This window comes from Ursus maritimus, unplaced genomic scaffold (genome assembly GCF_017311325.1).
Source record: "Ursus maritimus isolate PB19 unplaced genomic scaffold, ASM1731132v1 scaffold_6, whole genome shotgun sequence".
In the NCBI taxonomy this organism is placed as follows: Eukaryota; Metazoa; Chordata; class Mammalia; order Carnivora; family Ursidae; genus Ursus; species Ursus maritimus.
Window position 1 is genome coordinate 64,672,413 of NW_024426774.1, and position 12,834 is coordinate 64,685,246.

At 39.3% G+C, this 12,834-nt stretch overlaps 2 protein-coding genes across 3 annotated transcripts in view; one reads left to right on the forward strand and one right to left on the reverse strand.

Moving 5' to 3' along the window:
* ERLEC1 (endoplasmic reticulum lectin 1) overlaps positions 1-1,855 on the reverse strand; it is a 32,851-nt gene extending 30,996 nt beyond the window's left edge. The window contains exon 1 of one of the 2 annotated variants that reach the window (XM_040623490.1): positions 1,517-1,855. In XM_040623490.1, the coding sequence (XP_040479424.1) occupies positions 1,517-1,726 (210 nt within the window). In that variant the 5' untranslated portion in view covers positions 1,727-1,855. The remainder of the gene's footprint in view (positions 1-1,516) is intronic. The other variant, XM_008699859.2, reaches the window with a different exon arrangement.
* Positions 1,856-1,867: 12 nt separating this feature from the next.
* The window catches only part of ASB3 (ankyrin repeat and SOCS box containing 3), a 101,803-nt gene continuing 90,836 nt past the window's right edge, over positions 1,868-12,834 (forward strand). Inside the window, exon 1 of the mRNA XM_008699857.2 lies at positions 1,868-2,054. The gene's annotated coding sequence lies outside the window, so the exon portion shown is untranslated. The remainder of the gene's footprint in view (positions 2,055-12,834) is intronic.

Genomic DNA, 12,834 nt, shown 5'->3' on the forward strand with positions numbered 1-12,834 from the left:
TAAAATCTTAAAAAAAAAACAAACCTCGACAGGTGCAAGAGTAAAATACTTTAATGACCAGAACATTCTGTAACACTTCTCATGTTTATTCTGTGTGGTCTTTTGAAACGGTAACACAGGTTGGACTAAATTATTCTCACTTCAAGACTGCTAAAGTTATATCTCACTTATAAAAAACTTTTACATAAGTATTTTATTTTAATTTTTTAAAAAAGATTTTATTTATTTATTTGAGAGAGAGAGAGACGAGCAGTGGGGAGGAGCAGAGGGAGAAGGAGAAACAGAGCAGGGAGCCAGGGGCTTGATTCCAGCTGAAGGAAGACGCTTAACCAACTGAGCCACGCAGGCACCCTCTAAATATTTTAATATAACAATACTTCATGGCATTAATACAAAGATAAACCTGGCTTCTCAGAGAAATATTTACTTAATGTTGAGAACCACTGAACTACCAGAATAGGAGAACTGAAAAGAGGGGTGGAGAAACAAACAAGAGTGAAATATTTGCAAAAACTAATATTTGTAAAAAGAAAGCTGTTGTGGTAACCATAATGTCTGTTACCCTGGTAAATCTTGCTTTGACATCATGCTATCACTTGCTCTTGTTTCAATGAAGTAGTAATAGAACAATATGGTAATAGAACAAAACAGTCATCCCAAATGGAATGACTGCAGGTAACTGGAATAAGAATTTTTAAAAAGCTTTTGTATTTTCCAAGACTTCAATTTGAAATAAATAAATTAATTACTACACGGTAAGCATGTTAAGTGTTTTATTGGCCTACAGTGGTAGGAAGACTTTTCAGCAGAGTACTCCCCAAAGACAGGAGGACCGCAAATTTTCATTACTGTGAAGTTATAAAAATGTTCATCACTCTAAGAAAACTGATCACAGAATCTCATGCCTAAATAACAGTCATTAATGCATCAGCACTGTAAAGGTTATTCTGAATAGAATGTCATTAACATCTCAAAGACCAAATAATTCTCTATGCAACAACTTTGGAGGAAGAGCTGTGAGTCTGTACATATGCACGTGTGTGTATACAAGACAGAAATAACTAGTAGGAGAGAAGGAACTCATATCTGCAGTACCACCGGTTGTGTGGGTAGGGTGGTAATACTGAAAGAGAGAAAGCGGCTGGTGGAGGAAGAACTGCAGCTGACTTTCTAAGAGAAGATAAAATACCTGTGCCTGACGTGATTCTAAGAAAGCTTCTTCCACGGGGTGGGAGTGTTGGTAAGCAAGGTCTAATGAGACAGATTTAAAAGGGGAAGAGCAGGTGACCGCTGGATCCTCTATGCTTAGCATGGATGGCACAACCACATAATGTGTTCGCTAAACACTTGCTGTATGAATGAATGAATGCAAAGTAAATGAACGTTTGGATTAGGGAAGCAGGCATCCCCCTGCAGAGGTGGTTCTGGAGGAGAAAAACGCAGGTACCGAGGGAAGGGGGCAAACCCTAGTGCTAGGAGGGAGAGAGATGGCTACAGGACTCGCGAGGGCACTGACCAGAGAGAACTCGGTGCCGGGCCAGTTGACTCGGAAAGGGATGTCATCGCTGAGCTGGGGGAGCGCTCGGCCGCCGCCGGACGCCTCTAGGAGGCCGCAGAGGACCAGTAACACCGGCCCGCCTGGGACCAGACTACGCGCGCCGCCTCCTCCTTCCTCCATCCTCCGCTGCCGATTTCTCCAGCCGCCAACACAACCTCCTCTGCCCATACAGGAGAGGAGGGGGAGGAGGAGGAGGAGGCGGCGGGACTACTAAGCACCCAGGCAGCCCGGGGCCCAACCGCCGCCACGTCTCCTTCCGGAGAGCCGGGCAACGCCACCTCCGCCCCCTTGGGCCTCCCGCCACCGTTTCCGGGGCAGGCGGCATATCAACATCCGGGGCCATCAAGCCGTCCGCCTACGGAAGCCGGGACGCAGGTCGGCAGTCTCGAGCTGGGGGGAGGGGAGGAATCGAACGTCGCGGCCTCCCGGGAGCTGACTCGGAAGACCTGGGCTCAAACCAGGCCTTTCTGCGCAGAAGTGACGGTACCGAGAGTCGGTGAGTCCGGGAGGTGGCGGCCGCTCCTTCCTGCCACCGCGCGGCTCTCCAGCGGGTGGGCGGCGGCTTGGCCCGCACTGGAGCGGGAAGAGCGTGAACCGGCGGGTGTAGTCATTAGATGTCAGAATTCGAGGTGGCGATGAAAAATGAGAAGTGGCGGTGTTTGACTTAGCTACCCTCCAGCTGCTTTTCTTTCTCCTTTTTTCCGCACGTAGCATCTGTACACTTCGTCTTTCCCGCTTTAAGCTTCTCTCCGCCTCTTCTCCTGTGGGTTGTGGTCATCTCCGTTTCTTGCAGCCATTGACTTAACACAGGGCGATTTGCTCGGTCTCTGTAGCGCTAGCTTAGGGGATACCCGAGCTGAGGAATCCTGTCGTACCCCAGTGTAAGAACGCTGTGATTCTCTGAGGTTGGTATGGAAGGAGACTCCTCGTGGAGAGGGCAGCTAGACATCACAGGCCTACGTTTTCACCCGTGCGGCTTCTCCTTCATCCCAGAGTTGACATATTGGGTTGTTTTTTTATCAGGGAAGCTGGTAAATTCCTTATGTGAGGTTCAGGGCCAGGAGAATGTGAGGTTATGAACTCACCTGAGGTTAAGACACGTCTGACTGCGTTCAAAATAAGACGAAAAATTTTAAATTCCCCTTCTCTCTTTTAAAAAATGCCATTGTTTTCATTTCCAGTATAATGGGATGTACGATGGTAGCCATAGAGCATCTAGAATCGTCTTTCTGGATGTGCGTAAAGCTGGACTCTCCCCTAACTCCTCGAATTTGAACCAAATAAAAAGCAGGAAGGGCAGACTTATTTTTCATCTTAAAAGTTTCCTTTTTTAAAAATATAAGGAATCCACAGTTTCAAAGGAAATTACTTCGGGGTCCAGAATTGAGGTGTTGTTTATTATATTTGTATAGTACTTACTAGTGCTTAATATGCGCAAGACCAGTGGGTTTGGTAAAATGGCAAATAAGTGGGTCTCTGCCCTTTGTCCCTCTTGGTCTAGAAAGGGAGATTACACAAATAATTGCAACCTATTGTGGTAATAAAATAGTAGTTAACATTATTTAGCATTTATTGTGTACTAGGCCCTAGTCTAAATACTTTATATATATTATGAAGCAGGTACTGTATATTATAGAGTAGAGGGGTGTAAAATGGAGATACAAAGAAGGAAGCGAGGAACTCTAGGGTTGGACAGTAAAGTCTTTCCAAGAGAGGTGACATTCGAACTGGGGTTTTAAGGATTTACAGGAGTTCAGGCAGATTGAGAAGTGCATTTCAAGCATAATTCTTCTTGATGATCCATTAGGACTTTTTGGTGGAGTCAGAGGACAAGATAGGATGGAATCATCAGCAGGAGATTGGTACCATGGAGGAACAGAGGCAGTCAGGTCAGGGAAGGTTGCATATGTTCTGCGGAAGTGTTTGAGCTTTATCTAATAGGCCAGAGTTATTGCAGACTTTTTGCATTGGAATCATCTGATGTGACCCCTGTTTCTCAAGTATGCAACGATTAATTCCAAATGGATTAAAGATTTAAATGAATCACACACAAAAAAGAGAAAAAATACAAGAAAATTTAGGGGTATAGTTAATCTTTGTGAGTAAAATAGGAAATCCTTATGTCATGAAAGAAAACGCCATATTTGAGTAAATAAAAATGACAAATACTTGTAAGGAGCTGGTTTAGTCTCTGGGGCTATAATAATGGAGTCTGGCTCAATAAATCTGACTTATGTTCAAATAAGTGGGGTACTTAAATTACAAATAAGATACTTTTTGGTACTGACAAATGCTGTTTAGAAACTTGGGTTGTATGAAAGAGAATACCTCTGATATGTGCTGCTTAGGTAGATGTTAAGAGTAAACTTCTGTGAGGAAGTAACACTGGAGTAGTGACTTGAAATGGTGACAAAGAAGTCACACCAAAATTTCTAGGCAGAGGTCCTGCGGCAGGGATGAGTGTGGTGTGTTTGAGGGACAGAAGGAAGGCCTGTGTGGCTAGAGTGTAAGAGGGATGTGGTAGGAAATGACGTTTGAGAGGCGGGAAGAGGCCAGCTGGACCAGTCCTTCAGGCAGGAGAGTAATAAGGCCTGATGCATATTCGTGAAGACCATTATGGCTGTTGTGTGGAAAATTGGCTATAGGGGATGTTATGGGCTAAATTGTGTTCCCCAAAGGATATGTTGAAGTCCTAACCCCTGGACCCTAGTGAGTGTGAATTTATTTGGAAATAGGGTCTTTGCAGATGTAATCAAGTTAAGATGAGGTCATATTGAATTAGGGTGGGTCCTAGTATGGACACAGACAAGACATACAGAGAGCATACTATGTGAAGATGGAGGGAGAGATTGGAGTATGCATCTGCAAGCTAGGGAACACTGAAGATTGCCAGCAACCACCACCAGTTAGGAAGAGGTAAGGAAGATCCTTCCCAAGGGATTTCAGAGAGATCATCACCCTGCTGACGCCTTAATTTCAGACTTAACCCCTAGAACTGTGAAACAGTACATTTCTGTTGTCTTAATCTGTCTGGTTTGTATTAATTTGTTTTGGCAGCCATAGGAAACTAATATAGGAGGCAAGGGTGGCAGCAGGGAGACCAGTTAGGAAGCCTGTAGCAATGGAGAATGGAGAGAAGTGGCCTGCTTTGGAATACATTTTTCAGTAGAGCATCTTGAACTTGCTGGTGGATTAGATGTGGCATGTTCTTTCAAAGATGACTTGATGGTGTCTAGATATTTTTTATGAGGAACTGGTGGTGCAGTTTATGGAAAGAGGGAAGAACAGAATGTGGACTGGTGGTAACCCTGTGTTTTTGTTTGTTCTACTTTTTATTTTGAAATAATTTCAGATTTACGTAAAAGTTGCAGGAATTGAACCCAGATTCCTCAGTTGCTAACATTTTACTGAGTACGTGTTTTGATTGCAATAACAATAATTTATGGATCAAGAGGTCTGTTTTGGACATGTTAAGTTATAGAGATTGACATCCAAGTGGAGCTAACAAGTTGGCTAGGTAAGTCTGAAGCTCAGTGGGGAGGTCAGGGCTGGAGCTATAAATACCATTGTTATCAGCATATAGAGGTTATGTGAAAGGTTAACATGCAGGTTAAAGCCTTCATTTTGGCTGAGGACATCTCTGGAATACAAATGAGGATAACTCAGGGAAGAAAAGGGTCATTGCAACATTAAACACTGAACAGCATTGAAGAGTTAACAAAATGGCCTGGAAGGTGTGCCCATTAACACAGAAAGAAAATCAGTGAACTGAGATGTGAAGAAAGTCAAGGGAAAGAAGTGTTTTAAAGAGGGATTAATCAACTAGCTGAGTCAAATAAATGCTGCTGAGGGGTTGTAATAAGTTGAGGATAAGGTCGTAACCACTGGATTTGGCAGCGTGGAGGACGAGTTAAGGGAAAAAAGGCTTGACTGGATTGGATTGAAGTGGAGGGCTTGCTAAGTTATACATTAAATCGAAAACAATATGTTTTTGCATTTTAGCAGATTGTAGTCCAGAGTTTCTCAGCCTTGGCACTATTGACATTTGGGCCAGATGATCCTATGTTGTGAGGGGCTGTGTTGGGCATTGTATGATATTTAGTAGTATTCTTGGCTTGTGTCCACTAAATGCTAGTAACAGTCCCTCCCCATTCAGTAGTGACAACCAAAAATGTCTGCAGATACTGCCGAATGTCCCTTGGCAGGCAAAATGGCCCATGGTTGAGAACCACTGGTTTAGACTCTTAAATGAAAACCGTGAATATTCATGATAAGTTTTTAGGTGATAGCTCACTGATTGAGAAGATATTTAGGGACAAGCCGGGGACCTTTCTAGCACCCCAAAAAAATTGGCAATATAATGAATACCTACTTTGCTTATAATATAGATGGTCCTGTTTGTATTGTATTTTTGATGATTCATAAGACATTTAATCTTACCTTGTACTCATGTTATTATTATGCACATTGGTTATCATCATAGAGGATTTGGATATAGATATGTAGAAGATTGTTCTGAATCAGTATTAAACCCATCGTTGCCTAGAAATTGTTATTTTGAAAAAAGTCAACACTACTTCATTTAATAAGCTTTTACTTTTTGTCATATAAACACAGTACAGTATATGCAATTTTAAATTTCAGTTATTTTAACTTTCTGATTCATTGATTATGGAAAAATTCCCCTTTGTTTGGCAAAGCTACCCTTTTCTGCATATAAGGGAGTTAGTCTTAATGGAGCAATTTTTGTTGCAGAACTCAGATCCTGGGGAGGGATCAAGAAAGTTGTGTAGTTGTGTAGTTATTCATCTAACAAATATGGTTTGAAGGCACTGTCCTAAGTACTAAGGGTGCTATAAAAATGATGTAGATATAGATCAAGTCCATCAAAACATTACCACCTAGAAAGGAAGGTAGGACTCATACGTAACTAATTATATTAAAATTGAGTGAGAAGTGTTGTTAGAGAAGTACTGTACAGATAAAGTATTGTGGACATTCAAAGGAGGGGGTGATTACCTCTGGTGAGGGATGAGAGGAAGGAAGGGTAGAAACCACTGAAGTAGTCCTGGCATTTGTATTGGACCTTAACAGATGGTAGGATTTGGATTTACAGAGCTGGGAAAGGCCTATTTTAAGTGGATGAAAAAACATGAGCCCAAGATTTATTGAGATCAAAAGTAATTTGGTTTGAGTACAGGAAGGGAGCTTGGGAATGACATAAGTTTAAAATGTGACAAGGGTGACATTTCACCCTGGTGGGAAAAGGATGTTTTAATTAATAAATGCTGCTAGTATAATTTGCTATCCATTTGCAAGAAAACCAACTAGATCTCCTCTTCATAAAATACACAAAAACTAAATTGTAAATGAGTTAAATATATATCTGTCTATCTATATGAAGAGATTAGGAGAATATTTGTGTAACTGGAGTAGAGATCACATTTTTTAGTAAGATAGGAAATCCAGATACTATAAAAGGGAAAGATAGACCTGCTTTAATAAATGTTTTAAAATTAATAATTTCTGTTAAAATTAAAAATGTGTAAACCTTTGGCCTAGTGATTTTACTTTTTGGATTTGCCGTGATACATAAGAATGTAGGTACAAAGATATTCATTGTTTCATATCTGTAGTGGCAAAAAAAAAAAAAAAACCCTCTGGATATCTGATTTTCCAACAATAAGGCTATGGCTGAATAAATAATTATATACAAACTGTGCAACTGAATAGTGAGGTGATTAGGAGCAGAGGCTTAGGCGTTAGGCCAGTCAGATTCTGATCCCAGCTCTACCACCTAACCACATGTCTGACGTTGGGAATGTTACTTAACCTCTTTAGACCTCAGTTTTCTTATCCTTCAAATGGAGAAAATAACAAATGGTAAAATGTAAGAACTAAAAATGATTCAGTTTCTTTATTTTATTCATGTACAGTTATTGTGTCTAAGCACTGTTTTAAGCAATTAATAGATATAAACTTATTTAATTGATTCAGCCCACATAATAACCCAAAAGGTAGGTTTTACTGTTTTCCCCATTTTACTGATGAGGAAACTGAGATACAAGTTAAAACAATATTCTAATATAATTCACATACACGTAAAGTTAATATATTTATGCCACACTCTATAAAGTATGGAGCAAAAAAGTATCCAAATTTTTATGAATCACAAATGAGAACCAAACAGTTGGGCTTTGAGTTAAAAGTTACCCAAAATCTCTCTCTTTTTTTTTTAAAGATGTTATTTATTTATTCGACAGAGATAGAGACAGCCAGTGAGAGAAGGAACACAAGCAGGGGGAGTGGGAGAGGAAGAAGCAGGCTCATAGCGGAGGAGCCTGATGTGGGGCTCGATCCCATAACGCCGGGATCACGCCCTGAGCCGAAGGCAGACGCTTAATGACTGCGCCACCCAGGCGCCCCCCAAAATCTCTTTATTGTTTCTCATTTAGACATAGAAAGGGCAAAACCAGTAAAAACAAAGCTCTTTGCTCAACTGAACAGCTGGTGTGCAGTCTGAGGTTGTGCAGCACTAATTACTCTAGAGGCTGCCTAAGAACATAATTGTCCTTTTCTTTTCATTTCCACTACTGATTTTTTCCCCTCCAATTCCTCCTTTGAATATAATTTACTCTGCAGTAATAAGAAAGAAGATATAAGAGAACTGGGATGCACATTTTGGGAAAAATAAAGGAAAAGAAAAGCTTTTGGCCTTCAGACATTTTTGGTTAAAATATAACACAAACACAGGTGACAGAATGCCAGCAAATATACAGGTGCACATGTGAATATTGTATTTGTTTCTTAGGTACAGGGGGAAAAAAGGAGAGTGGACATTTGATTTCAAACCAGGCTAGCATTATTCTTTTTTTTAATCCCATGCTTTATATTTTTAAGTTTTTGCAAAGAATTTTCTACAAGAATGAATTTTTAAAACCAAGGTATACCACAACAATGGTGTACAGCAATACGTATGTTGTATTCTTGCCAAACCTAAGAAAGTAATCAAATCCCAAATGTGGCATCTTGTACAGGACCACTGGCCTGGACATTGAAAAAAGTCAGTGACTAAGAAAAGGAGGCTCCTATATAACCCAAGACGTATACTACTCTTGCACCTTGGAAAAATACCAGTAATTTCAATTTTTACAATTTATTTACCTTTTTTCCCTTTCAGTGTCCAATCAAAGTCATGCCTTGCATTCAGTTGTCTTAGTCTCTTTTAAACTATAACAATCCCCTTTTGCCATCTCTTTTAAAGCTCACTATTATTTTTCTGTACTGCTAAGAAAGTAACTGCTTCCAGTTAAACTTATGACATGCCAGTGAGTATGAGACTCCTCTCAATTTCAGAAGTCATAAAATGAGATAAATGTATTAATGAAATATAGCAAATTGCCAAAGGCCATCACACTGGTAAGCAATGGGACTGGATATCAGACTACAAGCAGTCTGGCTCCTGAACCCATCCTTTTGGCCACAGTGCTATCGTTTTGTTATCAATGAATTATTACATGTAAGGTGGGTTTTTTTTTGTTTTTTGTTTTTTTTTAGCATAATGCCTCCTATATATTAAGTATGTAATATGTGTTAGCTTTTATTATCATTTTCACTACTTCTGCAATCTACTGTTACTACATGTTTATAATATCTACATTCTGTGACTTTATTCTCATCTTCTGTGCTTTGTTGATGGGTTGATTCTTAAATATTGAAAACCTACAAACTGTTTAAATATTATAATTATGCAAGTACTATTCACTTAAAAAACCCAGAGGTGTAATTGAAACTGCAGAGAAGGTAATGTAAGTGTATTAATCCCCTGCCACTTAAAGTGTCCTATTATCTTCCTAATAATACTGCTCTGTTTGCTAAAATGAATTAATTTTGGTCTTGAAGAAACATTGAGCTCTCAAACATTTTCTTCTAATATATATTGGTTGCTTTCCAAGTCTGTAGCATATCTATATTCTGGGGTTTCACTTATCAGTCATCTGGGTCAAGACTACTGTTTTGTGTTATTCCATGTCCTCCTTTATTTCAGATTTTTTTTCTCCATGTCGTTGAAGTATAACTAATTTCAAATAGTATTTTCAGAAAGGATAAAAAGCAGGTAATTTAATTTTCAGAGGCTTCATATATCTGAAAATACAATTATATTGCCCTCTCAATTAATTGGGAATGTAATTCATAGTTCAAAATCATTTTGTTTTGCTCAAGAGTTGAAAGACATTTCTCCTTTGCCTCTTAGCCTTTGGTTTATTTGATGAGAAGCCTAATGCCAGTCTGGTTCTCTTTTTTCCAAAGTGATATGCTTTTTTATGTGGAAGATTTTATTAGACTCTTTTTCTTTATCATTGGTTTTATGATATTTTATGAGAGTTTCTAGGTGTGGATCCTTTCTCATGTGTCCTTCATGGCAGTCCATGAGTTCTGTTTGCTCACTTCTGGGAAATTTTCTTCTATTATTTCTCTCGCCATTTTCTCTGTTCTACTTGGAATTCTATTTAGAGAGATTCTTCCAAATTGAGAAAAAGGACAAAAAGAAAAAAAAAATTAAGTAATATGGAGGATCTATCCAAGATGGCCATTTTCTTGATTATCAGTTCTCCTTTTTAATTTCTTTTTTCAGACCTCAGAAAACGTTAGTTTTTTCTTCTATTCCCATAGTTCCCAGCTGCTCTTTTTTTTTTTAATTCCATTGTAGTTAACAAATGGTTATATTTGTTTCAGGTGTACTGCAGTTGGTCTTTTTTTTTTTTAAGATTTATTTATTTTAGGGAGAGAGAGTGTGTGCGCACGCGCATATGAGCAGGAGGAGAGGCAGAGGGAGAGAGAGAGAGAATCTCAGGCAGACTCCCTGCTGAGTGCAGTGCCTGAAGCAGGACTCGATCCCAAGACCCCAAGATCATGATCTGGGTGAAAACCAAGAGTCAGACATTTAACTGACTGAGCCACCTAGGCACGCCTGCAGGTGCTCTTTTTTTAATGATGCAGTGCCTTCATGAATTTCTTTTAGGATATCACTTACAAATTTTATTTTATTTTATTTTATTTTATTTTATTTTATTTTATTTTATTTTATTTTATTTTATTTTATTTATTTATTTTATTTATTTATTCGAGAGAGAGAGACAGCCAGCGAGAGATGGAACACAAGCAGGGGGAGTGGGAGAGGAAGAAGCAGGCTCATAGCGGAAGAGCCTGATGTGGGGCTCGATCCCATAATGCCGGGATCACGCCCTGAGCCGAAGGCAGACGCTTAACCGCTGTGCCACCCAGGCGCCCCTCACTTACAAATTTTAAACATTTATCTTCTATTCCCAGAAATAGCTGTGTTTCCTTCAGGTCAGTTGTTTATTTTCATCCTTTTTTCTTGTGCTTTTGCTTTTCCTTAAAAAAAAATTTTTTTTTAATGATTCTTGAGCACAGTATCAATTGTTGGGCCTCACTTTAGGGTCCATGGGTGAAATGCAGGAAAAGAACTGCGCCCTCCTCTCCCTCAGCCTATGTCCAAATAAGGAAGGTTTTGTTAGGGAGTATGAAGATTCTCTAATGCTTTCAGGGTAGATTGTTAAATTAAGAGAAACAAACATGGTTTTAGCTAGAAACCAACACTATTGCTGATATTTTTGTGTAAAGGAATGGAGTAAGAGGTTTGGGTTGGCTGTTCCATATACATCTTTTAATCATCCTAATTTCATTTATTTATTTGGTTTATTTATTTATTTCTCTATTTATTTATAATCATCCAATTTTAATCCTACAGACCGCTTGTGCTCTCTCTTCGTTGTTGTTTCCAGGTTTGGTACTTCTCCAGGCTCTGCTGGCAGGAATGTCTTCTCCATGGGTGTAGCCTTCTTGTGGGTGTGTGCATGTTTGTTCAAGACTGCAGTTTTTCTGCACTGGCTTGATCCCCAAAATAATCCCATCTGTTTTCTCTCTTCTAGAATGAATGAATGCGTTTTAGAGGAATTTTGGTAGGAAGTGGAGGAAAACAATTGTCCTTAGTTTGTCTTATACAGAGTAGATAATTCATAGATTATTTGTTGAATAAATCAGTTAATGCTGTTGAGAAAATTGGACAAAGCAAACTTTTGTTTAAATTTAAAACATTATGACTGTAGGGTATGGGTAATTAAATGAATCCTTTTTCTTTTACCATTTTTTTTTAAAGACTTTATTCATTTATTTGACAGAGAGAGAGACAGCCAGCGAGAGAGGGAACACAAGCAGGGGGAGTGGGAGAGGAAGAAGCAGGCTCCCAGTGGCCCCCATTTTTATCATATTTTTTTATCCTTTTAATTTATTCTATTTCGGGAAAGAATCTTATTGAGGTTAAAACTTACCAGTGGAGGGGCGCCTGGGTGGCTCAGTCATTAAGCGTCTTCCTCGGGGCCTGATTGGGATTGAGCCCCACATCGGGCTCCCGGCTCTGCTGGGAGCCTGCTTCTTCCTCTCCCATTCCCCCTGCTTGTGTTCCCTCTCTCGCTGGCTGTCTCTCTCTCTGTCAAATAAATAAATAAAATCTTAAAAAACTTACCAGTGGAGGTACAAAATGAGAAAGCTGCCTTCTCTCACAATTTTTTTTTTTTTAAATTAAGAGCCTTAATTCCATTTTGTTCCTTTTTAGTGTTTAGCACAGTGCTTGGTATGTTGTAAGTATTCAATAAATGATAGTTATTATTATGTTTAACTTAAACCTTTTTGTCTCTCATTTTCATCATCTAAGAAAATGAGAATTAATATATGTATCAACGGAATAGATTTTGGTATATATAGTATTTGCTACATAAGGTTAATTATTATTCTTTGATCCATGAACAGCTATTTATTTTTTTCTATGAGGCTTTCTCTGATCTTATTAGTTTGAATTAATAATTTGCTGTTCTGTATCCTGCTTGTATTTTTTGTCACCGCCTTTATGCTAAATAACATTGATTTGCTTGGTTGTATGTGTTTCCACCAAACGTGTTTTTTTTTTTTTAAGATTTTATTTATTTATTTGGCAGAGAGACAGCCAGCGAGAGAGGGAACACAAGCAGGGGGAGTGGGAGAGGAAGAAGCAGGCTCCCAGTGGCCCCCATTTTTATCATATTTTTTTATCCTTTTAATTTATTCTATTTCGGGAAAGAATCTTATTGAGGTTAAAACTTACCAGTGGAGGGGCGCCTGGGTGGCTCAGTCATTAAGCGTCTTCCTCGGGGCCTGATTGGGATTGAGCCCCACATCGGGCTCCCGGCTCTGCTGGGAGCCTGCTTCTTCCTCTCCCA